The following is a 24068-nucleotide window of genomic DNA, read 5'->3' on the forward strand; positions in this document are numbered from 1 at the left end:
GCAGGGAGACGTCTAAGACCTGCAGGATAGTGGGCCTTGAGGACAAGGACTCATGAGCCATTTGGGCCAGGTGGGCGCAAGCATGGAGGAAAAAACTCGCTCTAAGCAGTTGAAATGTCACATGGCAGCTTCATATATGCCAGACTTACATGCTATATATATTCTCCTCACAGCTCGAAGTGACATTTTGCTTTGCTTTGACATAACAGATCTAGAAAGTGTACAAAAATGACCCAAAAGTAAATCTGCAAACTAACCTAATATAGAAGCTGTGACCATGAAATGTAAGTTTAATAAACACGGGTTTATGTTCTACCCCTTTTTAGATATCAACATTTAACATAAGCTCAGCTGCTGTTACAGTAGTATCAGCTTCAAATTGTTTGGCTTAAATTTGAAATAATAACAGCTGCCACGAGCGTCACAATTCAGCCTCTGAACAACTGGAAGTTTTTCTTCCTTTATTATTATTATTTCAATCTATTCATCTTAATTTATTGGATTTTACATGGGTAAAACAAGATGTGTGCAATCTTACCTCAAAACACAATGCTGAAGTTAGCTTCTGAAAGTCAGTGGAATCGCCCTTTACCGATTTTATAAATCGGAAGCTAACTTCAGCGTCGTCCTTACAACCGTCTAATATCAAGTCTCCATAACACAAATTTTTAAACTTTGGCCGTTTTGAGCACGTGCATGGGGAGGGTTGTTTCACACCTGGGGTTAATCAGCTGATGACTGAGCTGTTATTAGGCTGCATGGGGAGGAGCAGCACCAGTCCTTCCTGCTGTCAGTCCTCTGCGTTGCTTGTTTTTGCTTCTTTCATGAGCGCCAGCATGAAGTTGTCGGGGCTCCTTTTTGTGGTTTTCCTCATCTGTAATGACCGGTGGACTTTCGGGATGTCTCATCCCAAACCGGCCTGTCGTTACCCTCCATCTCAGTGGTGTCGGTCGCTGGAAATAGCAGTGGAATGTAAGGTGAGCGAGATGACTCCTGTCAGGGTCAGAGGTGTTTATCTTTGTATTAACCCAAACGAAATTATGTCGAGATGTTCTGAAGTAAACGTGGACATCACGTGGAGGTATGCAATTACTGATTTTTTTTAAATTTTTTTTTATATTATTTATTTTTAATCTAAGTGTCATGGAAAATGTTCCTACAATCGATCTGGGGAAAAAAAAGTCAATTTATCCTCCATAACAGATTTTTAGTTTTACTCTACGAGCTTTCACTGTTTTTGTTTATGAAGAAATTCTGAAGTAATTTCAGTGTGTGTCGTATGAAAATGTTTCCTACAGCTCACTGAGTTAAAAAAAAATTAATCATTCAGTAGGATTGTCTTAAATGACTTGAAACGGTTTACAGTGAAGTTCAGTTTCTTTGGTCTGGGCCGAAATTGGAGTCATGCTCCAGAAATTGAGCACCAGAGGTTTTTCATGTGACCAGCAGAGCCCCTCTCGACTCAAATGTAATTAGTTTTAACTGCAAGTAGAAGATTTAAGACTGTTCTTCACAGCATTCTATAGCAGGCCTACTCAATTCGGTCCTACGAGGGCCGCAATCCAGCAGGTTTTCCATGTATCCCTGCACCAACACTGAGTCAAATTAATGAGTCATTGTGTAGAACCTGATTGGCTGTTAGAGCCACCTAATTTGACTACAGGGATACATGGAAAACCTGCTGGATTGCGGCCCTCGTAGGACCGAATTGAGTAGGCCTGTTCTATAGCATCTGGACGTTGTTACCAGACTACTGCACTTCAACTACCTTTTACAGAAAATGATTTCTTGCTGGTGACACACTTGCTAAATTTAAGCTTATTAATGTCCATGGGTCCCACCAAAGACCAAAAGGGAAAATTGTAAATTGTGTTTTATTTAGGTTCAGAAGCAGTGTATGGAGCTTAATGCTGTCAAGCCGAACCAGACTGTTGCTCCAGTATCCTTCTCACTGTACTACGAGAGTCTGTGTCCAGACTGCAGAGTCTTCATTACCCAGCAGTTGTTTCCCACCTGGGTGATGCTGCAGGACATCATGTCTCTCACACTGGTGCCTTATGGGAATGCTAAGGTACGTTAATCATCCCTGTTGCTGAAGTGGAAAGATGTCATTTCATTTCTTTTTTTTTTTTTTTCTAAAATTTGCTGACAGCTGCAGTCATTGTCTTGCAGGAGGTTCTGTCAGCAAATTCTCCCTTCATCTGTCAGCATGGAGCTCCTGAATGTAGAGGAAACATGATTGAGGTTTGCTTTTTTTTTTTCTTCTTCTTTTTCTTTTATATAAACAGCTTTGCATCATTTTAGAAATGTGTAGACTTATTTTATTACCCCCCCCCCCCCTTTCACAGGCTTGTATGATCCACTTGGTGGGGAACTCTCTTGCTTTTCATATCATCTACTGCATGGAGTCATCGACAGACGTTCTCAATGCTGCACAGCCTGTGAGTATCACCAGAAGTTTTATTTAGTTTTATCCTAACTGATCTAAACTAAACAAACTAAAATGGGCTTAAAGACCTCCAACCACAAGTCCTGCAGCAGCTTTTAATTTTGTTAAATTGAACTGTTGCCTCGTTTGTGCCATCTAGTGTCTCCAAGTGTACGCTCCCTCTGTGTCCTGGTCCAGTGTTGAATCCTGTGTAAACGGACGTTTGGGCTACCAGCTGATGCACGCCAATGCTGTCATGACCAGGGCACTGAACCCCGCCCACACACATGTCCCTTGGGTCACTTTCGATGGGGTAAGATTCAAATGGGAGCAAGAAATGCATGGCTGCCCATTTTAAATGGATAGCTGTGTCCAGATGTTTGACAGCTGATGTGTACAGTGTTAAAAATGCAGGTTTTGCTGTCAAATATGGGGTGTCCACCTGGAAAGTGACACCATCTGTGCAGTAAAGTTTGAATTAAATCTCATTCACAGTGATTTATAGAAGAAAATGGGGGTGAGGGGTGCATAACTTCAGGTTATGGATCTTTTTGTGTTGCAGGAATACACAAAAGAAAATGAGGCCAAGGCCATGTCATCACTCTTCCATTTGGTTTGTGAACTTTACAAGGTGAGTTTTTCTCGTCTCTCATCCTTGATTTAAAGGCTGAGAGTGAGTTTATAAGCTGGGACGTGACTTTATTTTTTTCACTCTACAGGGGGTGAAACCTCCAGCCTGCACTGGAGCTTCAGTTCAACTGAGTGGAAGTTTCTGTTCACCATGAAGTAACACGTCTGCGTCCTAAAGGAAAACTGCTAAATGTTACATATCGACTCGCTGTTTACAGAATCCTGCAGAACTTTTTGTTATAAGCAGGATTTTTGGGTTTAAATGTCAACCTGGATTAAAAGTCATAAATCAAGCTCTTCAGATTTTTTTTTTTTTTTTTTTTTTTTTTTTTTTTTTTCCTTATTTATTGGCATTTTCCACTTGAAACACCCTGAACTCCCAAAATTCGTTTGGCCTAAAATGCAAAATAAAAAAAAATGCTTTTTTTTGTTGTTTGGAGTGGCAGGTGTATACATATAAGTGTACTTTTTTTTTTTTTTTTTTTTTTTTTCTTTTTAGGCTCAGGAACAAATCAAATGTCCTATGTTACAGTACTTTGTCTCAACCGTACACATTTGAAGAATAAATATCTCTAGACATTTGCACAACACAGAGGCAGAAAAACAAGGTGGCATGGATATTAATGAAGTATCGGCACAACATGGAGCAAAAGCTGGGAATCTCCTGCTCTTCCACATGTTTAACACCATGTAGCACCATCTCCCTGAAGAGCCACTGCTGAATTTAACATGCTGACATTCCTTGAATTGAATTGTCTGGCAGAAAATTTGTCTAATCTTGTTTGAAGCCCAAATGGTGGTTATGCACCGCTTGCTGTGCTGAAGGATCAGGATCTTGGATTAACTTTCAGCTTTCACTCTAAACATTAATACTATAAAACATGGCAAATGATTTAATTTTTTTTTTTCTTTTTTTTTTGCTTCAGAAGTTTAAATTGCAGCAGTACACATTTGACTAGTCAAATCACCAGAAAACATTCAAGAAAAGTTTGAATCTCTGCTACACCATCAAATAAAGCATTAAAGGCTTCCTGTAAGGATGCAGACATGCCAATGTACATTGACTGTTCTAACTGCAACTGCATGCACATCCTAACATTACAAAGGGCAGAAAATGAAGTTAACATGACAGTTATCATTTTAAGGCGACTTTTTATGAAATCTAAAATGTAGCTGATATTAGGCCAAAGTTTGTGATCTCTTTACTGGCTGAGGTTGATGGGGAAATTCTCATCTCTTACTTTTCCAAGATGAGCGAAATCTTTTGGAACTTCAAGGAAAGCAAAATTATCTGAAGGTCAGCATCTCAAAATCAGCCGACTGGCTCTTTAGCAACAGGCTCCAATCTCCCCTATGAAAATACGGCTGATCACAGAAGCTTAGTAGCTGCGTTAATGAAATACTGTTAGACTAGTGTTATACTGGTTCATCAGGTGCGTCATCTCCTCTGTAGTGCTTACTTCCTGGTCTTAGTGACAAACACGACTAGGACAAATGTGTATTTGGTACAGAAAGACATGAGGATCAAAGTAATGAAACAGTTGAAATTACACATTCTCAAGTCTCATCTATCTGGTTTAGCAAATGACTGAACAAACTGATCCTAAGCTGCGCACAATCTATTAAAATGCCTGCTTTAAATACTGTTAACATGTATAATTTGTAAAAACTAACACTATAAAGTTAATGACTTTGATACAATCATCAGTTTAAAATCTCTAGTGTAAAAATGTACAGCATTGTAGGCTGGCAGGTGTTTGTGAGTTTTCAACACTTGTGGCACACTTTTTTTTTTTTTTTAATCTCTAACGAATGAGACTGATAACCTGATGGGACCTCATCTGTTTTGTTTGAGCAACAGGCAACTTGTTTCTGTCACCAGCTTCTCAAACTGAGCTCTACAGCGGTATCTGTTGGCAGGGCGAGAAAACAAACTTCTTTCTTTTTTAAATATATATAAGAATCGTTTTAGAAGCTTTTTACTTCAGTTTTTTAGTTGGGGTTGATGTTTGATGTGAGACTGATTTAAAACTCCAATCACAGAATGAGTTTGAAAAATGTTTTTTACATCTAATTGTAATTGATTAGCCATGACAAGTGCTCAAATCTTTTAAAAACTAAGGAAATGAGCTTTATTATCTCTGTTTGGATGACGGACTGGACCATCCAGGTGACACTGTCATCCCACAACTTCTTCTCGCAGCAGCAATAAAAAAACTTTGCAAATCTTTCTTGAACCCCAAGATGTTTTACATTGAGGTAAAAAGAACAAAAAGGCTGTTTAAGCTCTAAAAAGAACAGAATTTACTTTCACTTCACTACTCAATAATACCCACTGTATATATTCTAAATATCCCTGAACAACACACCTGAAATGAGGTAGCATGCTCTGAAACTACTAAGTAATTCAGTGTAACAGCAAGAAACTGGACTGCTTGGCCTTAAGGGGGAGGAACCATGCTACTCCAGTTAATTATAATAAATTGACGCCACTAATGATGTGGACAATAGATGTTACCAAGCTGTTACAAAGACTATACTTAGTCGTGCCAGTTCATTTTAAGTTTGATGGTTTCCTGGACTTTTTGACAATATTTGTCATGACAGATACTATTCATTCAATTAGAAAAGATTTCAATTTGGAGTGAGAGGAGTATGCTTTCTTTTTTACAACTTTTTTTTACAACTGCCACATAGCAGTTTACACAGACTTAATCTCTGTAAAAAAGCCCTGAATAACAACTAAAATCAGGGTTCGGTGTCTCAGCTCACACCAGCAGACCTACCACAATGACATTCTGGATACAAGAGTCTTTAAAAGAAGAGGTGCTGCTAATTTAACAGCTCTATCATGTCTGGCTACAGCATTGTCAGAAGGCACAGTGTTTCACTGTCAAACCTCACTTTGGTTAAAAGAAAACGTTGAAAAATATGGATCCACATTGAAGTTGACATTATATAAAATGATTATTAGACTCCTTTCTGGATCTTATTTGTGCCATAAACTAAAAATAAACATCTTTATTGATTAAACAGTAGAAAGTTTAAGAACTCGCAGCTCTAGAAACAGAGAAAAAAAAAAAACTTCTGTAGATGTGGAGCTGCCTCTCACAAAGCTTTCCTTAGAGCCAATGGTGTGTTTTACACCTAAAATTGACCACTAGAGGATGGGAAATTTGATGATGGTCCATCAAATTCTCCTTAGAGACTTTAGTTTGTTTCCTGCCCTGCCTTCTGGTACCTGTAGTCAAATGTCCTGTACCACTTTTGTGATCAGTAGGCCTGCAGTGGGTGAAGCCCTTTGTGTGACTTAATAGAAGAGCTGAATGGCAGAGACGGTAAAGTGCTACTACAGACCGGAGGCACCCTGATTAAGAAATGATTTCTTTGTTTTTTTTTTTTTTTTTTTTTTTTTTTTTGTAAGCACATAAACACATACGAGACTAGCAAACAACAAGGAACAGTATGAAAATTTAAAATGTTTCAAATAATATCAGGTAAAAAATAGAATAAAGCTCTAAATAATCATAGAGGTGGTGTCTTTTCCATTTCGACAGGTGAGACTTGGTGCAGTCTTCAGTGGTCAGATTCTGTGGCGCTACAAGCTGGTTTAAATATTAAGATATTTCGAATGCCAAATTCTGTATTAAAGGGTTGTAAGTAAATCTATAGACACACACATTGAACAGAGTCTCATTTGTCTCTGGTTTGGAGACAAATAAGAAAGACAGTTTGGGGTCAAGTCAGGGGTACATCTGTGCTACATTAGATTTGTGTTTCTCTTCATACCCTGAGGTTAAGGTCCATTGATTCTCCTGCTGCTCATCTACATCCTCTATTTGGTTAAATAATTCATTTCACACATCATTCTTGAAGACTCATACTCACTTATACCAAAAAAGGACTCAATATTCTTATGTCCTAAGTTAAATCTATGGTGCAAAATAATATCCAAGACCCTGTCATACCACTGTGATCCTCATTCGCTGCTCATGTCCAGACGTCACAGTTATTTTGAAGGAAGACATTTCCTTTACCTATGTTACCTTTTGTTTGAGTACAGGCCTTGGATCTGCTCTTCCCAGTTTGAATGCAGCAGTTTCTGTCTGGAAAACTCCAAACTGAGGCTACAGCAAACCAGGACAGGATATTAAGGCCTCTCAGGCACTCAGACAAAGGCTAAAACGACTCTTCTTGCTGAGAAATAATAAAAAATACACACAGAGGAAGAACGTTCCTCTGTTCTCCAGAGCGGGTGTCTCCAGTGTAAAGGGACTGTGGTGATTTTACAGACATTATTGGTAAAGGCTTGCCCTGCCATCGCCTCCATACACCAAGCACTCATGTCTGTCAGGCAGGGCAGCTTGTGCTGGTTATTACGTGCCCAAACGCAAGCAGGCCACTCCGTCGCCCTCCTGGCTCAGCTCCATGTCCCTATCAGCAGCTTCCCGGCCCGGGGAAGCAAGCGTCCTGTTAGGGTGGGGGCTCCGCACTGACATGGAAGCCAGATTCAGGGTCCGAGATGGGTGAGGTGATGGAGGGCGGTACCTGCTGCCGCGTGGGTCTGGAGACAGAGAAGGGGAGGAGAAGTCACAATGCCTCTCACCACCTGATGAAAACTCCTCCTCTAAGGGGCTCTCTAGCTCAGACTGCAAGTCCTCCTCATCCTCCTCCTCCTCTTCCAGGGTGAGTTCGAACTGGAACTTGTCCCCTCCTCCTCCCCCTGAAGAGATAGCTCCTCCTGCTCCCACAGCTCCATCAGCTGCTCCCACCTCAGCATGGTGCTCCCCAGGGCTTGAAGGTGAAGGGCTACGGGGAATCATACTCTGGTACCACTCCCTGTTGTCCTCCAGCGTGTCCAGGATCTCCTGGGCGTCAGGATGAACCAAGTCTGCCCAGGTCTCCCACAGAGGGTGCACAATGTAGTCAATGAAGACCACCTGATGTAAAAATATTAAAGTAACTTGTATGCTCCTATTCCAACAGTTTATGAATGAAACAGACTTTTGTTAACTCTGAATTTGAGATATTTGGTTTTGTAGTTAAAAAATAACAAAAAAAAAAACTTCAGAAAACCAAACAAGAAACAAAGTTTATACTTATTCCTTAACCTCCTGTTAGTAAAGATGTCAATAAATCCCAAGAGGTTACGAGATTAAATAAATGCCAGTCACTGTGTGTTACCTGGCTTTTCTCTATGGAGGCGTTGTGTTTGTCGCACATAGGACTGATCTCCATGCCCTTGTCCCGCTCCCTGTCTCCCTGTGTGAAGAACTCCTCCATGATGCGGTCTGTCCACTTGCGGTAAAGCTCCAGAGGTTTGGTTGGGTTGCTCAGGTCAGCACAGTGGACCATGTTCTGTAGAACCTACAGGAACAGTGCATTGTTAAAAATGTCAAATTAAACATGCATAAAGTTATGTCAATAATATTTTTTTCTATGTTGGAGATTACACACGGTAGTGAGAAACCAAATAGTTACAGAAGCAAAATATACAAATTTCAGCAAATTAAGTATAAAGGAAAATATCCTTGTTTCATTCTGCCATTAGCTCAACAAAACTCACTGTAGAGATACATCTATTAGCACCTTCACACAACAGCATTTAAATGTATTTTGAGTAAGGTTGTTAAAGATAATGCGGTAACTAATTTATGTAATTAGATGCGTTAACATTTTAACACATTCAATGCATGCGCAGACATGACAAGCACCAAACATCTGTCATTTCTCTGTTATGATGGCGAGACCTGGAGGCGTCTAGAGGCAAGATGGAACAAGATGAGCCGGCTGGATCTATGGATTGATGGAACAACCCATGGTCGCTGCCCCTGTGGGGTATAAGGGTGTTTTAGCACCCACACTTTTCCTGGTGAGAGGGTTCAACAACCGCACTTTTTCCGAAAAAAAACAAAACGAAAAAGAAATTTAAAACTTTTCATGTAGTTTTCCACAAACATAGCTGCTCTAGACTGCTCTGCTGGTGTCTGTCTGCACTGCAAAGTGCAGCTGCTTCCTCCTCTCCTGTGGTTACATGAATCAGGATCAGCTGATTAGCATTTCTGGTGTAAGTACTGTCTCTCTTGTTGCGTTTGTTTATCGTTTAGCTGAAAAGGAGGAAGCTAACAGTTCAAGGTTCACACTGGCACATATTTACCCCAAAGTAGCCCATTGTTTTTGGCAGGACCGGACAAAGTAGCTGACAGATGGTAGAAAGGATTTAAACTTCATATTTGCAGGAGCAGGTCTAAAACAGTTCTAGTGCTGAGGGGGGGCACAAATGAGACCTTTTTTAAGGTCTAGATTTAATGAAATATTGAACTGATTATTACAACTAAAGTAATAATCTAATGTAAACATGTGAATAACACTTGTAAAACAGCCAATTATATATTTTATAGTTGTTTTTCTTTGGGTTATTGGGCATTATATGACTTTTATTCCTTCTGCACAAAGACTTACGCTTAAATGATAAAAAAAAACAAGTGTTTTTATCCAGATCATCAGTTTTATCAGTTTCTTCATCAATTCAATCAACTGCAGTCGTCACATCTGGTGAGATGATGTATAAATTCTGAATTATGATCTAGAACATGGTAGAGATGATGCAGAACAATATATAAAATTATATTACATGCTACATTTACTGACTCTTGGACATTTGAGGTTTACCCAAGGGAAGGTCAGCTAACACTAAATATTTGTAAGGATTTGCTTGTTTTTTCTGTTATACAATCCAGTAAAAATGGGCATATTTCAGGCATTGTTGTGAATGGTGAATAATCATGTTAATTAATTTGTGAGTTGTGATTAATCTGATAAAAATTTTAATAATTTGTCAGCCTTATTTTGAGTATTAATTATCTACAGCTTCAGCATGTCAGAGTAACAACTCTGCTTCTGAGCAGGAAATCTCCATAACTTAAATGTTTAAGTGTACAGAAACAGTAACAACAGTTGCACATACATAAGAGATGCTGTATGTTTTATATGTATTACAAATTACTATCATACTTCTGTTTCCCAAATATGTCATGTTTATTAGGTGGTATTTAGTATTTCTCTAACCTGGATGCGGTCAGAGTAGTTGTCTAGCAGCAGGACTCCCAAACTTGTCACTTTCTTGGTCTCCACCATTGTCTTCATGTCTGCCAAGAAGTTCATGTGTTTGGACATATCTGTGGCCAGCACCTACAACAACACACAACACACACAAGCTCACAGACACTCTTCTTCAGCTCCGTTGTTTCACAAAGCTAAATGTGTCTTTTTACACATGGGATCTGTTAACACATACAACTTTGACTTTTAATTGTAAGGTACTTAAAGAAGTGGACTGTAACATAATAATATTTTGTCATAGAAAGAAAAGTGATTGGATGTAAAAAGTGCACCATTCTCACCATATCGATCACCATCTTGCGGAGGGAGTCTCTCTGTTTCTTGCTGAGGTTCTGGAAGATGTCACAGTTTTCTTCTTGCAGTAGTTTGAAGCCCACAGCAAGGTGATGATTTTCCAGTACTGACGCATCATTGTACATTAATGCCAGCTCAGAACCTGGAGGGAAGGAGGTTAAAACTGTCAATCAACAGTGATTGGTGGCATTCCTCATAGAGGAAAACTGCCAATGGTCAGATTATTATCAACACGAGGGTGGGGAGATCATCTTATCGAGGGGGAGGTCTAATATTTCCAATAGATCTTATAGTTATTTTATATGTGATTTCTACTAATGCTGACATGTCATGTATGCAAGTCATTTTAACGTTAAATTCTTGAATTATCCTGCAGTAAAAAATCTTTATAGGTTTATGTGTCTTAGGTGTGATATGTCAGCTGAGAGTCACCTACTGGTGTTTATGAGGAACTGGTTGGTGACTCCTGGATGGTCTACATCATGGATGGCACTGGCAAACAGAGCGGCCATGATCTCCAGGTCTGTGAACACTGACTGGTAATAACAGAGAAGGAGAATTAGATCATTCTGAACAAATATCAACTCAAGCGGAAGTTGAAACCTACCTGGAGATGGTATCAAATCCACAAAACCACCAAGGCTTACTCTAATTTGCAAAAGTGTACTGAGGCCAGTTTGTGAAGCTCACCTCTAAAGCTGGGGTGGACAGGAGGACGTGGGTGGACTGCACCACGTCGGCTGCATGGATGTTGTTGTGATAAGCTACATCTGAATGGTAGTGGTCCTCTAAGGTCATCATGAAAGTGATGAAGATGTCAGTTGGCACCTTAAAGGTTTTCAGAAGGTCTCGCTCCTGTCATCAAGATAAACATGAATAAAACATGAACCACTGATAGAACTGTGTTTACCTTTGTCTGGTTTGAAAGTGACTGTTTAAAACGTGTTAATATTTGTCCCACCTGGAAGATGGAGTACATGATCACTGTCAGAGGCCGGTTTCCTGAATATTCTGCTAGTTTGAAAATATCTATACCCCAACGATTGATCTCCTCGATTTCCTGCAGAAACAAAACAGGACGAGTAAAGGTCTCATCGCATTTATATGTGTGAATTTCTGTCGGCATGACAGCTGTGTGATCCCACCTTGGCCAGCAGGTTCTCGTGTGGTGTGTTGACTCCGAAACGAGGAATGCAGGCAGGTGCTAAGCTTGGACTTTGTGTGGCCTTTTTTACACCACTGATCTGGGACATAGGCCTCTTCTTCTTCTCCTTTTCCTTAGAAGGCGGAGACAAGATCTCCACGTCATGTTGCTTCTCTGTAACATAAGCACACAGACACATGATGTTAAAATAAATCTGACACATGATACAATATACAGAATCTCAAGCAATTTGTTAGGATACAGTATATTGTCAGATTTATCGCCTTCAAAACATCACTTTTGTTACATGTTTTAAGCAGTCGTCAAATTGTCTTAAGCTGAGCATTTCATCATTTTAACGTTAGGACATTTATATTCTTATGTATATCTACACCAATACAGTCTCACAGAAGTTTATTGGTCTGTGTTCTGACTCATAAGTTTCTCTTTACTCTGTCCAGACAGTAACAAAAAAAGCATATATGAAGAGTATCAGGACATTTACTGAAAGTGGCAGTAATATTTTGTTTTTATTTATAAGATTGTATTCAAGCATTGCTTTGGACATCAACTTGGTTGGCCTGAGCTGAGTGAAGGAGCAATACTGAGTCAGATGTTTCAGACAATAGCTTCTGGAAGTAAAGTAGAGCCAGTGATGGAAATAACAATAAGTGGAAAAATGCCCCCTAAAAAATCTTCAGATGGCTGATAGATTCCCCCTGGTACCAATGTTGGTTTTTATTGGTTGGAAAGCAATGTAAAAGGCATAGAACTGCCTATTTAATTGCATGTCAAAAGATAGACTTTTAAGTTCTCCACTGCAGGCTTACACCACTTATCTTTTTAAAAATATTTTTAAAAATTTAAAATAAAATTATTAATTAAATTAATTTTAAAAATAAAGCCCGTAAATACATGAACCCTCACACAACTCATGAGCTCATAATTACAAGACAGGAAGTTGTCCACACAGCTCATGAACTCTTTGTACAAGCCTGTGAATGCCACATGAAGGGCAGCAGCATTCACATAAAAACATGAAGCGACACAGTGACACATTACTGAGGTCAGTATTAGACAATTTTACACAAACTGATCAGAAACCTGTCCATTTATTTTAGCAGGGGAAAATAACACAAGGTTAAAATAAGGTCTGTTCTACTCTATGTTGTCTCAGCGAACAGCTCTGGTCTCATACAGACTAGCTTTAGTTCTAGCCAGCACCGTGACCTTGTGAACAATTTGCATTGCTTCTGCATCTCCGTGAAATAAAAATACGGTAAAAATAATTTTAACCACATAAAAAAGATTGAGGTAGTATGCTGTAAATATTTTTATCTTTTAAATATATGCTATTTAATTTTATCCAGAAATTTTGAATTAAAAGATTATATTGGAGAATATCAGCAGCAGAAAGCCAAATATTATGGGTAACAACCATCATTTTCTCAGGAGCTCGGTTCTGTGTCACATCCAATGACACAGCATTCATATTCCTCAAAATATTCCAGACCTCATCTGGACAAGCTGGATATTCTTAACTCAGTGTGAATAATAATGTCCTTTACAAAAGAAGTAAAAAATGATGAAAACAGGGTTTTCAGGCACAAACATGATCTCAACATGATTTGTTAATGCAAAGGTGTCCTAGCAGGCATGTCTGTGTTAAAATGACTCATCCGTTTTTATAGAAACCAAGAAAATAATGATCCTACTTTAACATCACAGACAGACTGCTTTACATCACGTCCACATATCCTCCTCTACATCTTCCAGCCACAATTTGTTCTCAGCCTGGCAACACTGACTACCTGAACAACAATCAGATCTGAGCCCTGATACATGCACACACCACCGTAAAGATGCACAACAACCTGAATGGCAGCTTCGTACAAGGCACCGTCTGGCCCCTCTCACCTCTCTCACAATGCCTCCTCTTCCTCACACCCAGAGCCATGGATTTCATTTCCAAACGCAGCCAGGCATGAGGCACTCATTTCAAAACGGCACCTGACTGATGGCTCCATCCTCGTTCGGCTGGATCATCATGCCGGATGGGCAGCTGAAGACTGAGCCTCCTATTGATGCAACACACTTCTGAATAATATTGCACCCTGTTGCTACGACAACGCCACACAATGTGTCCGGGAATGCTGTCTGTTGCCACGCCTCCTCCTGATTCAGAGAAGGAAAAATCCTCACCTTCTTCATCTTTCCTATACATCAACTGTCCTCCTCTCTAGCTCTTTCTTTTCATCAGTATTTTAAACACTTGCCTCATTTGTTCTCCTCATCAGCTCCTCTCTTCTCCTCTCTTCCCCTCTGTTTTCCAAATTCCTGTCTTTTTATGTACATTTCCACTTTTATCTTACCCTTTAGTATTGCTTAAATAACCCCCTTCTCCTTCTTGCTTTCATTTTAAAACCTTTTTTCTTTACCTTCTTGCATATTTTACTTCACGCTGAATGTGTGCTAACACTTGCATATTGAGCAACAGTCTGATCTAATGCCAAATGATCAAATTCATACAACAACTTAGAGCACAACAGTCAGTAAAAGCAGGTAATGCAGTTTTGCAAATGAGTCTCTTTAAGAGCTGAGCTATAGTTTAAGAGTGGGGATATTTTCACATGTTTTGCATTTATGTCAGACGGGCTATATTACATTGTTTGATTAGCTAGCACCTTCATACAGCAGTTTCAGTAAAAACCAGACATTCAAATCTTTATAAATCTTTTGTTTTTAAAAATGATACCACATATCATTCAGTTTATTTGTACCCAAACAACTGTCCATTTTGAGGACGTTTCTTTAAGTTTCTAATGATAATTTTTTTATGAGTCCTAGTGTTTGTGTAATACACAAAAGAAAAGGATTGTTAAACTCACCGAGGAAGGTGCTGGCGATATACTCTGACACCTGATTCCCAGAGCAGCTAGTCTCTGATAGCTGTGTCAGCTCACGGTTTAGCATCCTCTTAAACTGTGAGGACACAAGAAAACACAAGGATACAAAGAAATAGTGGTTACTTCAAACAGATTTCACATATACAGTGTTTTTAAGAATAACTTATTATTAGTTTAATGCCCTGTCATTCATTTATTTGTAACTACATATAGTGTGCTGCCCTGGACATACGGTGGGGGTGTAAAAAGTTATTTCAGGTGGAACTACACTCCATTGTAGTGCAGATTTTTCATATATGTCCAACTTAGGTGTGAGTATTCTTCTTTTCCTTTTCAGCTGTTCCTTTCAGGGGTTGCCAAAGCAAATCATCTGGCTTCATCCAACCCTTCGCATCCTCTACTCTTACACTAACTAACTTCATGTCCTCTTTCACTACATCTATAAATCTCCTCCTTGGTTTTCTTCTTGGCCTTCTGTCAGGTAGTTACAGCTTCAGCATCTTCACTGTCCCACCTCTGTACATCCCCAAACCATCTTAGTCTGATCTCTCTGACTTTGCCTCCAAAACATGTGCTGTCCCTGTGATGTACTTATTCCTGAAATCATTCATCCTTGCCACTCCCAAATAGTCTTTTCATCTGTCTCCAAACCATAAAACATTGTGATCTCACCACCATCTTGTACACCTTTCCTTTCATTTTTGCTGGTGTTCTTTTATCACATGCCACACCTGACAATTTTCTCCACCTGTTCCAACACTCGTCTGTGGGTTATTTTGGGAGGGCAGGCATAACGATCCTATGGAGAAGTTAACAGTTAGGTGATTGCTTCAGGTTTGAAGCTTTTCTTCGGTCTTGATATTTTCCACTTCTCGCTTTCTCTCTGCATCTCCCACCTGACGGCAAGAGTGTGAATGATTATGCTGAGGGTGGATGGGATCACAGATTATGCAGTGGACTCTGCAGTGTGCTGATAGATATGGAGCAGTGTGTCGTGGATAGATGTCCTGCAATGATGTTAGAGGTGCCTGGATGACCCCCTTTGCTGTCCTGACCACTCTGCTGTTAAATACAATAACACAGCCAGTCAGGATGCTCTGAATGAGGTTAATGAGGCTGTTCGTATCCAAACAAAATCTCTTGACTGGCATCAAGGATAGTTGGACCCTCTAAAGAAAAAACCCACCTTTAGTGTGGTTTAAAATCTTTATAAAAGTCAAAATGGTGATACATTTAGTCAGCTGGGTAAATTATTTTTTAGCAGATAAGCTGCATGTACATATAAATATTTACAAGAAGAAACAAATGATTTTTCCAATTGTAAAAATTCTATAGACATAGATGATAGAGAAACATAAAAATCTTAGTTCACTTTGAAGAATATCATCTAATGATTCTATAGTAGAAATCACAACCAAAAAGATCCAGAAGGCCAGCATTTGAGCATCTGTTTTTGAGGTGAACTGGGCACACGATACAAGAACATCTGTAAACCATTAATTGTAAATTATATAAAAAGGCTTTTATATCCAGATGAAGTCTTTTTTAGGGAAGGCTTCAATTATTGTTTCAAGAAAATTTCAAAACACATTCTGCACACATGTGGACATCAGGACTCCATGGTGAGTTTACGTGCTTCCGGTCTGCCTACAGTCCAAATCCATCACCCACAGGAAACATTTGGACCGATATGAAATGAAAAACTAAGAAGGCCCTAAAAAGTATGAATGGGAAACCAACTTTGAGAAGATGACATTTCATTGTTTTGTTATGAAGTCAAGCAGCATGCAAAATATGTAGACTGATGTCTGAGTATCTTTGAGAGCATCAGGATACTTTACATATATATTTGTTAAACCTTTTTAATATAATTAGAAAAGCCCTACAATCTCTACATTAAAAAAACAGCAGTGTCTGCAGTTTAAGGAATAATATAGTAAAAAAACACCAGTAATTAATTCATGGCGATAATGTTTTTGAAGAGAAAAGTGTTCAGTGTTTCTCTCAGATTTGTATTGCAGCTGTAGTTTCTACACTGATTATGTAACAGCTTCAGCACGTGGTGAGTGAAGGAGAAGGGAGGGGATCTGGCTGAGAGTAAAACTGCAGTTGTTACACGATTACTATGTGGCACACTTATGAATGCACCCCAACACATATATTGTCCTGTAGTTACAAGCAAAATCTGTCTCTGCTTATCATGTGGTTTATTTCTCCGGCAGCTTTGTCAATAATTTTAGCATGCCAATACATCAACATGTTTACTTGAAACACTTTTCTGAAGTATATCGATAAAAGAGAACTCTAATCTGTTTTGTTTTTAGATCACATGTTCCCTGTAACACGCACATCTTGTCAATGTTGAGCCTGTTTGTAGATTCAGTCCTGAGTCAGGTCCGACAGCCAGGCTCACTCAGCATTCTGCCCCCTGCAATGCCGATCAATAGATCCCACTGTAAACAAGGAAAGCCAGCAGCACCCCCCATCACTCACCTGTCTGAGTCTCCAGAACAGACAAACCCAGAATGCCAAGTGAAGCATGTCCACCCACGCATGTTGGTGTCAGTGGCAGCTAAAATCCAAGTTTGCTTTCTTAGTGACCTGCTGTAATTTGCCCTCTACAGCAAATGTTGCTTCATGTGCAGAAGACACTGAACATGAAAGGGAGTCCATATGGAAATGAAAGTTCCCACAGTCCTAGGTGTTGTGCTGGAGATGGAGGAGGGGTTAGAGGGGTGGGGTGTGGAAAGCTGGAGATGTGCTCTAACATCAGGAGAAAAACAGTGTGACTGCAGTCTCTTATCCAGCCTCTGTTACACACTGTCAGTGAGAAATGTAAAGAGGGGAAGAGGGAGAGGCTGAACAACCCTCCCTCTCTGCCTGCATGTTGTTTCCCCCCCATTTCTGACCAATCACATTAGCTTGGTTTCAGGGGCTGGGTGGATGAGAGGGATCTGATTGGCTGAGGAACCACACAGAGGATAGAAGCAGAAAGTATTGATGCTAATTAACTCTTTTGGTTGAGGGAGGTTCCACTCTTTGTTCACTGTGTTAAAATCACTATTATGTTTCAATATTCCCCCAGTATCAAACTCTTGTGTGTTTCAGGTCCACATAAGAACAAAATATGATGTGAAAAAGGAAAATCTATTACATCAAAGACAAAAATTTGAACTAATTTTTACTGTATCATCACTTGCTGAGTCACAGTGTGAATTTTTTGAGCTGCCAAATGTCATCTTTTAGTGACTGATGTTGACACACGTTTAGCCTTGTTTACTTTCTTTTCTTTTTCTTTGGATAGTAAAATCTGCTGCATCTGACCCACTGACTTTGCAGAGTCTCGAAGAAGTCAATGTCCGCTAACCTTATTGGACGCCATCTCGCTGACTGAGTGTCTTGTCTGCAGCGTTTCCAGCTGGTCCAAACACCAGTCCAGCTCCTCCAGTGTCTCTATCGCCAGCTTCTGATAAGGCTCCTCTGAAAGGTCACACAAGCACATGCTGCAGGTCAGAAGTGGGGCAGCTGCTGCATGAAAACATTCACATCTGAAATGTCCTGGGTGGTTATTGTGATTGACCATCTCGTGGTCAGAACATAGTAACAGAGAAAGGGGTGTGTTTTACACTATATATACATTTTAATGCTTCAGACACTTGAAAAGCAAACATCTTTTTTTATATTTTCAAAAAAACTGACAAAATTTTGGCCCTGATAATGACCTCACAGTGTCCCGCCGTTCCTGGATAGTAACACTAACCTGCAAGACATGGCTTACTCATGGGTGGCTGGTTGCTGCCTGATGGCCGTCTGAAACAGGAAACAGAATAGATGTTTGTAATTAAAAAAGGACAGAAATCCCTTTGTCATCCAGGCTGTTTTCCTGTTCTTACTTGTTTCCCACACGATCTTGGAGATGTGTCAGAACAGCAAAGTTACTTCTCACTGTTCGGAGACTGGCAAGAACCTAAGAAGGAAAAAAAAAGGTGAATAAATAGGCCTGAAACATGCAACCTTTAATATCAACTAAGATGGAAAATCCAATGTTAGAGTTCAAGCATGCTTGAGTGAACTTGAGTGGTGGATCAAAAGTAAACGCTGGACTTTATATGGGAGAATATTACATGTACTTAGACCATTTTAATGAGCCAAACCTCAAGAGGATCCACACACACATAAAGAATCAGAACAAGCCTAGGACAAAGAGAATGTGTGTGGGTGTTTTCTGGTAAAAATGAACCATTTCTTATTTCTCTAACTGCTGAGTGAAACCTATCATGGAGTCATGTGCATTATCTGGACAGACTCACTCTTAGAGATGGACATTTTTTTTAGTATGTCCAAATGGTATAATCCAGCATACTACCTCAGGCTAAATACGGTACAGCAAATAAAAGTAAGTCCCATTTTCTGGAGGCAAATCTGGATATCTGTCATCTTTTAGACACAAGTTAACTTTTATGTTTGTGTTCTTAGAGAAGCAAACAAATTCTGAGTGCATTATATGGTTTACTATTTTTAATAAATCTTTATACCATGGCTGCATTCTTAGTTTGGCAAAATGAATGAAGACACTCAATCCTTGTGAAAATAGCCTCCTGTTACAATTAAATACTCAATATACTACAAATGAAGAGAGACTTGTGACCATTTTGCTCTGCTATGCACACAAGGACAGCAAATGTGATTTTATTAATTACATAATGGTTGCAGAAATAAAATAAAATGAAATCTATGATAGAAGACTCAGTTTATTTAAATTCAGGTTAAAGACCCACCTGTTCTTTGCCGCATTTGAATAGTTTTTTTTAAAAGGCCAAATCTGCACTGTTTCTTTTAAGCTTGAATTTTTAAACGTGATCATGTTTTAAAACTGTTTATATAATATTATTTATTTTTCCTTTCTCTTTTGTTTTTAATTTTAAATTATGCTTCTTATTGTCTGATGTTTCAATGTTTCTTAAAGCACTTTGAATCTCCCTGTCATTGAATTGTGCTATATATTTATACAGTTAATAAAACCTAACAAACTGAATTTATTTGGAAAATCTTTAAATAAAAAAACAAAACAACTAGAAATACATTGTTTTATTAATTACTAATAATAAACTACTACTGTACAGATTTTAGGTTTAACCTGTTGTTGCTGCTATAAAGACACTTTGTTGGGTTGGATTTGAATAAATTGGACAATTAAACTTTGACAGAAGCGACTGTGAGCTGAAGGATACATGTAAATGTGACTTACTTGTGCAAATGGCGTCACTATCATGTCTTCTCCATGCCTGGGAAAAAAAAGTCACAAACACCTTGTGAAAAAGTCATGCAAGACAAGACCGAATTAGGGCAAATATGTGACGCAAAACCCTGACAATACACACATATAGTGACAACATGTAAGGATACTCAAGAGAAGATGCAGTTGGCTGAGACCATGCATGGTCTTAATATCACACTGGGTATAGAGAAAGGAGGGTGGATTTCATTAGTTTCACTAATACAGAACATCTTGGTAATTGCTGCAGCTAAAAGGCAAGTGAATATTACTGTGTGGCTAGGGGAAAAAAAGAAGCTACAATGGCTGTTTTTATGAGGGTCAGAAATCACAGATGTTTGTATAAGTAGAAACGTGTGCAGGAGAGGGGCAGTGTTCAAAGACTCTGAAGCTTTAGTGTCCAGCATGCATCTTAGACACCTAAAGCTTTAGGGTAAAACCATGCTGCAAGTGAAAGGTATAAAGTCAGCGTGTGCATCCTTGCCCCAGCAAACATTTTGACTCCATATGAGATGTATGCTGTGCAACATTGATGCCTGAACAAAAATTATATGAATTTCTAAACAGATACATGAAACATGGCTGATCTCTGTTCACCACCTGTCAAATGCTTGCTGGTACTTTTGGAGCTGAGCTTTTAATAATAGTGCTCTTCAGGTCGTGTTTGGGACAAGGTGACTTGTAAACAGAAAGGGTGGGGAGGGGGAGGGTGACTCATGACCACATGGCACAGCCCAAAGAGATTGACAGAAAGATCACAGCAGTCTTCACACGATGTCTCACCGAGGTAGCCAATTGACTTCCCAATGCTTCAATCCCTCCTCCCTTCAAAACAGAGGAGCGACAGCTATTGGTGGTCGAGGCCCCATTTACACTGTCACTGGCTTCAAACAGACTGCTAGCTGCACAGAGACAGAAACTGGATGCAAAACAGCCCATCACTCTGCTCGAACGTCTGATTATTTTACTGTTTTCACTTATGCAAAGTTAAGCTGTGCTGCCAAAAGCCTCTTTAAAGCCAGATGTCAAAAATACTTTTTCTTAGTATGTAAATAGGACCTTGGATGGACTCACAAAACATATGTTTTAATATTAAGAGATTGTTAAATAAATCCCCAAACAGTCTATCCTCAGCAGAGCTAATACCATCACGATGATGCTGACATTCATTTTGATCAGTTATTATAAACAGCATTATTTCTATCTGTGGGTTCACTTATGATGAGTCATGAGGGAAACACAGATTAAATAACTTGTTGTAATTCTGCTCCTCACACACATCTTTAAACACTCATTTTCCAGCGCAAAATAGAAAAAAGGCAACAGGTCTTTACTGGTTGGCTCATTTTATCTGACACAAAACAAAAGTGTCTATAAATACTCACAGGTCGCTGGCAGTGGATGAGTTGCGGGACATTGTTTTGGGTGACAGGTCGAAGTCTGAGTCAGAGCGGTACAGGAAGGACTCACGGCGCTGACTGTGGGGGAAGTTGGTCTGAAGTACCAGACCAGAGCCTGGGCTAGTCTGAGAGTCCAGCGGACTACGTCCCACCGACAGGCCATTCTCCACATCAAAACTGCAAAGACACAAAAGAAAAGAAAATCATAAGTACGGCTCTTTTTAATTTAATTTAATTTCATTTAATTTCATTTTTATTATTTGTTTATTTATTTGTTATTCTTTTTTATTCAAATTTTACTGATTGTTTGAATGGCTCCTATTATTAAAAATGTGTGCAGTTAGCTAGTGCTGCAAATACCTGTTACCTCACCGACCTATTTTCTATAAAACATACCAAAAAACCTGTTCAGAATGGGTGTAGCTGAGAGCTTAAAACCAAATTAATCTTCAAAAAGATCTGAAGAGCTCACTGTCAGATCTCTGACAGCCGATACAAGGAGGCTACAAATATAAAGCTGCGCAAGAACAGGATTGATGTTAACATAGAAACTAGACTTAATTAAACTAAAAGCAGGACTTGTTTGTGGTCAAATGATACAATCAGTTTTAGGTGAGCTCAGAAAAGAGTCCACAAGCAAAGTCATGATCGTTCCTGATATATGATCTCAGTCCCTGCTCATGGTTTCAATCAGATATTGGAGATAAGGAAGAAAGAAAGGTTCATCTGATCTTAAAATCTAAAATCAGTCCGATTTGTTTTGTGAGACTCTGTTTAAATATTGTTTTGAAAATTTTGAAAACGCTGAAAAAAACGAGTCACCAGCTAAAAGTTCTTTTGACATTTTGATCATATCTATCAATCTGTTTAAGATTTTGGAGCCAAGGAAATTACTAGTCAGTACTCAGCTTCAAACAGCTAAGTTCAAGACTAACAACCAAGCCAGAAATCTGGGAGTTGTCATGGATTAAAACCATAATTTCAACAGTTACATTAAGACAGCTGTGAAATCAGCTTTTAATCACATAAAGAACATATTTAGCAGGATTTAGAAAAACTTGTCTGTGCATTTATGTTTAGTAGACTGAACTAATGTAATGCTGTCCTTGCAGGTCTTCCAACAAAGTCCATCAGACAGCTGCAGTTAGTCCAGAAGTCCTCAGCAAGACCAAGGAAGTGGCTCATACTGTATAACTCCAGTCCTCAGATCTTTACACTGGTCTAAGATGAAGACTTACATCTGTCAGCTTTGCGAGCCTCAATGTAAACACATCAACAGTTGAAAAAGTGCAACATGTATTTTTGCAACTTTCATTTTGTTTTCTTTTGGTCAAATACAAAAAAATCTAGTTTCCTCATAAAAGTTTCCCAGAGGTTTTTCTGGGAAAGTGTGTCGAAATGTTTAAATCCAATGGTGCATTTATTAGGTGATCTTGTTTAAGTTATTCAACATGGCACCAATGATTCTAGGGGTTGCAACAGACTCCAATGTCACAAGAAGAAATAAGATGAAGAGGATAAAGATGAAGATGTATAAAAAAAGGCAGAAACACTATGGATTCCTTTGCAGTTTGGCTACAAGGCCAATAACAAAAAGTACATATCCATTCAATAGAGAACAATTCAGTGTTTGTAGATATTAGAAACTCTGCCACAAAATGAGTTCAAGTCCATTTCTTTTAGGAGTCAGCAATCAATATGAGACTATATCACGTACTGATGTAACACAATTGCTTCCATTCATATCAAATCACAAAAAGAAACTAAAATAAAAAAATGTATTTGATTTTTAAGCTTAATCAGGAATAACAATCCATTCTTTTTTTTAAAAAAAAAAAAAAGTTGCGTATGTCTTATGTATTTTAAGATGCATAATGTAAAGAATTCCACGTTTTCTTTCTTAAGCACAACTTACAAACCATTACTGCATTAATGTTTGATCAATATTTCCAGTTTTGATGTTATTGGTTTGTTGACCATCAAGCTGATGTATTAATGTTTTATTATATTCCTGGTGAATACTTGCTTGCACTATCAAAAACATTTATGTACATCTTTCCCTTCACTATTTATGACATGACGTCAACACAGGCGAGTTACATCAGCAGCTACAACCGCTCCACCTCTGCTGCTGTCTCTCGGTCACAGCATCACAGCTACACTTGTCATTATTTTAAACCATTGGAAATCCTAAATAAAAATAAATAATAAAGATAATAATCAATACGACGTCAGTCTGTTTGAACTGAAGGTTTTGCTAATTTACATAAAACACACACTGAAGAGCAAAATAATGAGGACAAACCGAGTTGCGAGGGAGAAACGAGCACAAAGCCAGGACTGCGAAGGGTTAAAACTTATCTACATGGACGTTATTATTCTCTGATCTCTACACCATGTTCCATATACACTCAGTAAGCTGTGCCTTGCTCAAGGACACATAGACTATTGATCTGCAGGTAAAGATAACTGGTTAAAGGACTGAAATCAAGCTGCTTTTGGTTTTCCTTTTATTTAAATTATCCTGTCAAATATTGTATAAAAAGCACAACTGTGTGTAAATATTAATACAATGTTTTTTTGTGTGTGTCTGTTTGTGTTTTGTCAATTAGATTCATTCTCATTCATGGCAGCCACCTCCCTCCCTCCATCCATGGGTCATATCAATAGAAAACAGAGCAATAAGGCTGCCTCTGTGTCTATTTTTAGCTCTGCCTCCAGGGTTCCACCAATAAAAGGGCCAGATGAAAGATAGATGGCTATTATGCAACTGATGCTGAATGAAACAGTCCCAGTTCACAGAAACAGGGAGAGATGAGGAAGAGGACGGGGGTGGGGGTTCACCAGGAAGGCTGTATCCAGCACAGTG

General features: G+C 39.0%; 2 protein-coding genes across 8 annotated transcripts in view; one reads left to right on the forward strand and one right to left on the reverse strand.

Annotated features, from left to right (window-relative positions):
* Positions 1-765: 765 nt before the first annotated feature.
* Positions 766-3351, forward strand: LOC121652589 (gamma-interferon-inducible lysosomal thiol reductase-like). The gene is made up of 7 exons (XM_042005437.1): positions 766-977; positions 1883-2071; positions 2173-2244; positions 2349-2441; positions 2589-2741; positions 2991-3059; positions 3148-3351. Exons 1-7 carry the CDS (start codon positions 825-827, stop codon positions 3211-3213), a joined length of 795 nt encoding a protein of 264 aa, XP_041861371.1. The 5' UTR covers positions 766-824; the 3' UTR covers positions 3214-3351.
* Positions 3352-5036: 1685 nt separating this feature from the next.
* The window catches only part of LOC121652588 (cAMP-specific 3',5'-cyclic phosphodiesterase 4D-like), a 92415-nt gene continuing 73383 nt past the window's right edge, over positions 5037-24068 (reverse strand). For 4 of the 7 annotated variants that reach the window (XM_042005429.1, XM_042005430.1, XM_042005436.1 and 1 more), the window contains 15 exons: positions 21185-21376; positions 20583-20624; positions 19773-19809; positions 18418-18491; positions 18285-18334; positions 17892-18004; positions 14507-14600; positions 11620-11792; positions 11436-11534; positions 11165-11329; positions 10911-11010; positions 10462-10616; positions 10127-10249; positions 8243-8425; positions 5037-7998 (listed from right to left, as the gene is read on the reverse strand). In XM_042005429.1, coding sequence (XP_041861363.1) covers positions 7435-7998; positions 8243-8425; positions 10127-10249; positions 10462-10616; positions 10911-11010; positions 11165-11329; positions 11436-11534; positions 11620-11792; positions 14507-14600; positions 17892-18004; positions 18285-18334; positions 18418-18491; positions 19773-19809; positions 20583-20624; positions 21185-21376 — 2164 coding nt within the window. In that variant the 3' untranslated portion in view covers positions 5037-7434. The remainder of the gene's footprint in view (positions 7999-8242; positions 8426-10126; positions 10250-10461; positions 10617-10910; positions 11011-11164; positions 11330-11435; positions 11535-11619; positions 11793-14506; positions 14601-17891; positions 18005-18284; positions 18335-18417; positions 18492-19772; positions 19810-20582; positions 20625-21184; positions 21377-24068) is intronic. The other 3 variants (XM_042005432.1, XM_042005433.1, XM_042005435.1) reach the window with 1 other exon arrangement.

The sequence above is a fragment of the Melanotaenia boesemani genome, chromosome 14, assembly GCF_017639745.1.
Source record: "Melanotaenia boesemani isolate fMelBoe1 chromosome 14, fMelBoe1.pri, whole genome shotgun sequence".
Lineage (NCBI taxonomy): Eukaryota > Metazoa > Chordata > Actinopteri > Atheriniformes > Melanotaeniidae > Melanotaenia > Melanotaenia boesemani.

Coding starts and splice junctions, on each gene's coding strand:
- LOC121652589 (XM_042005437.1), top strand. CDS start 825: ATGAGCGCCAGCATGAAGTTGTCGGGGCTCCTTTTTGTGGTTTTCCTC. Junction 978..1,882: donor AAATAGCAGTGGAATGTAAG/GTGAGCGAGATG, acceptor TGTTTTATTTAG/GTTCAGAAGCAGTGTATGGA. Junction 2,442..2,588: donor TTCTCAATGCTGCACAGCCT/GTGAGTATCACC, acceptor TGTGCCATCTAG/TGTCTCCAAGTGTACGCTCC.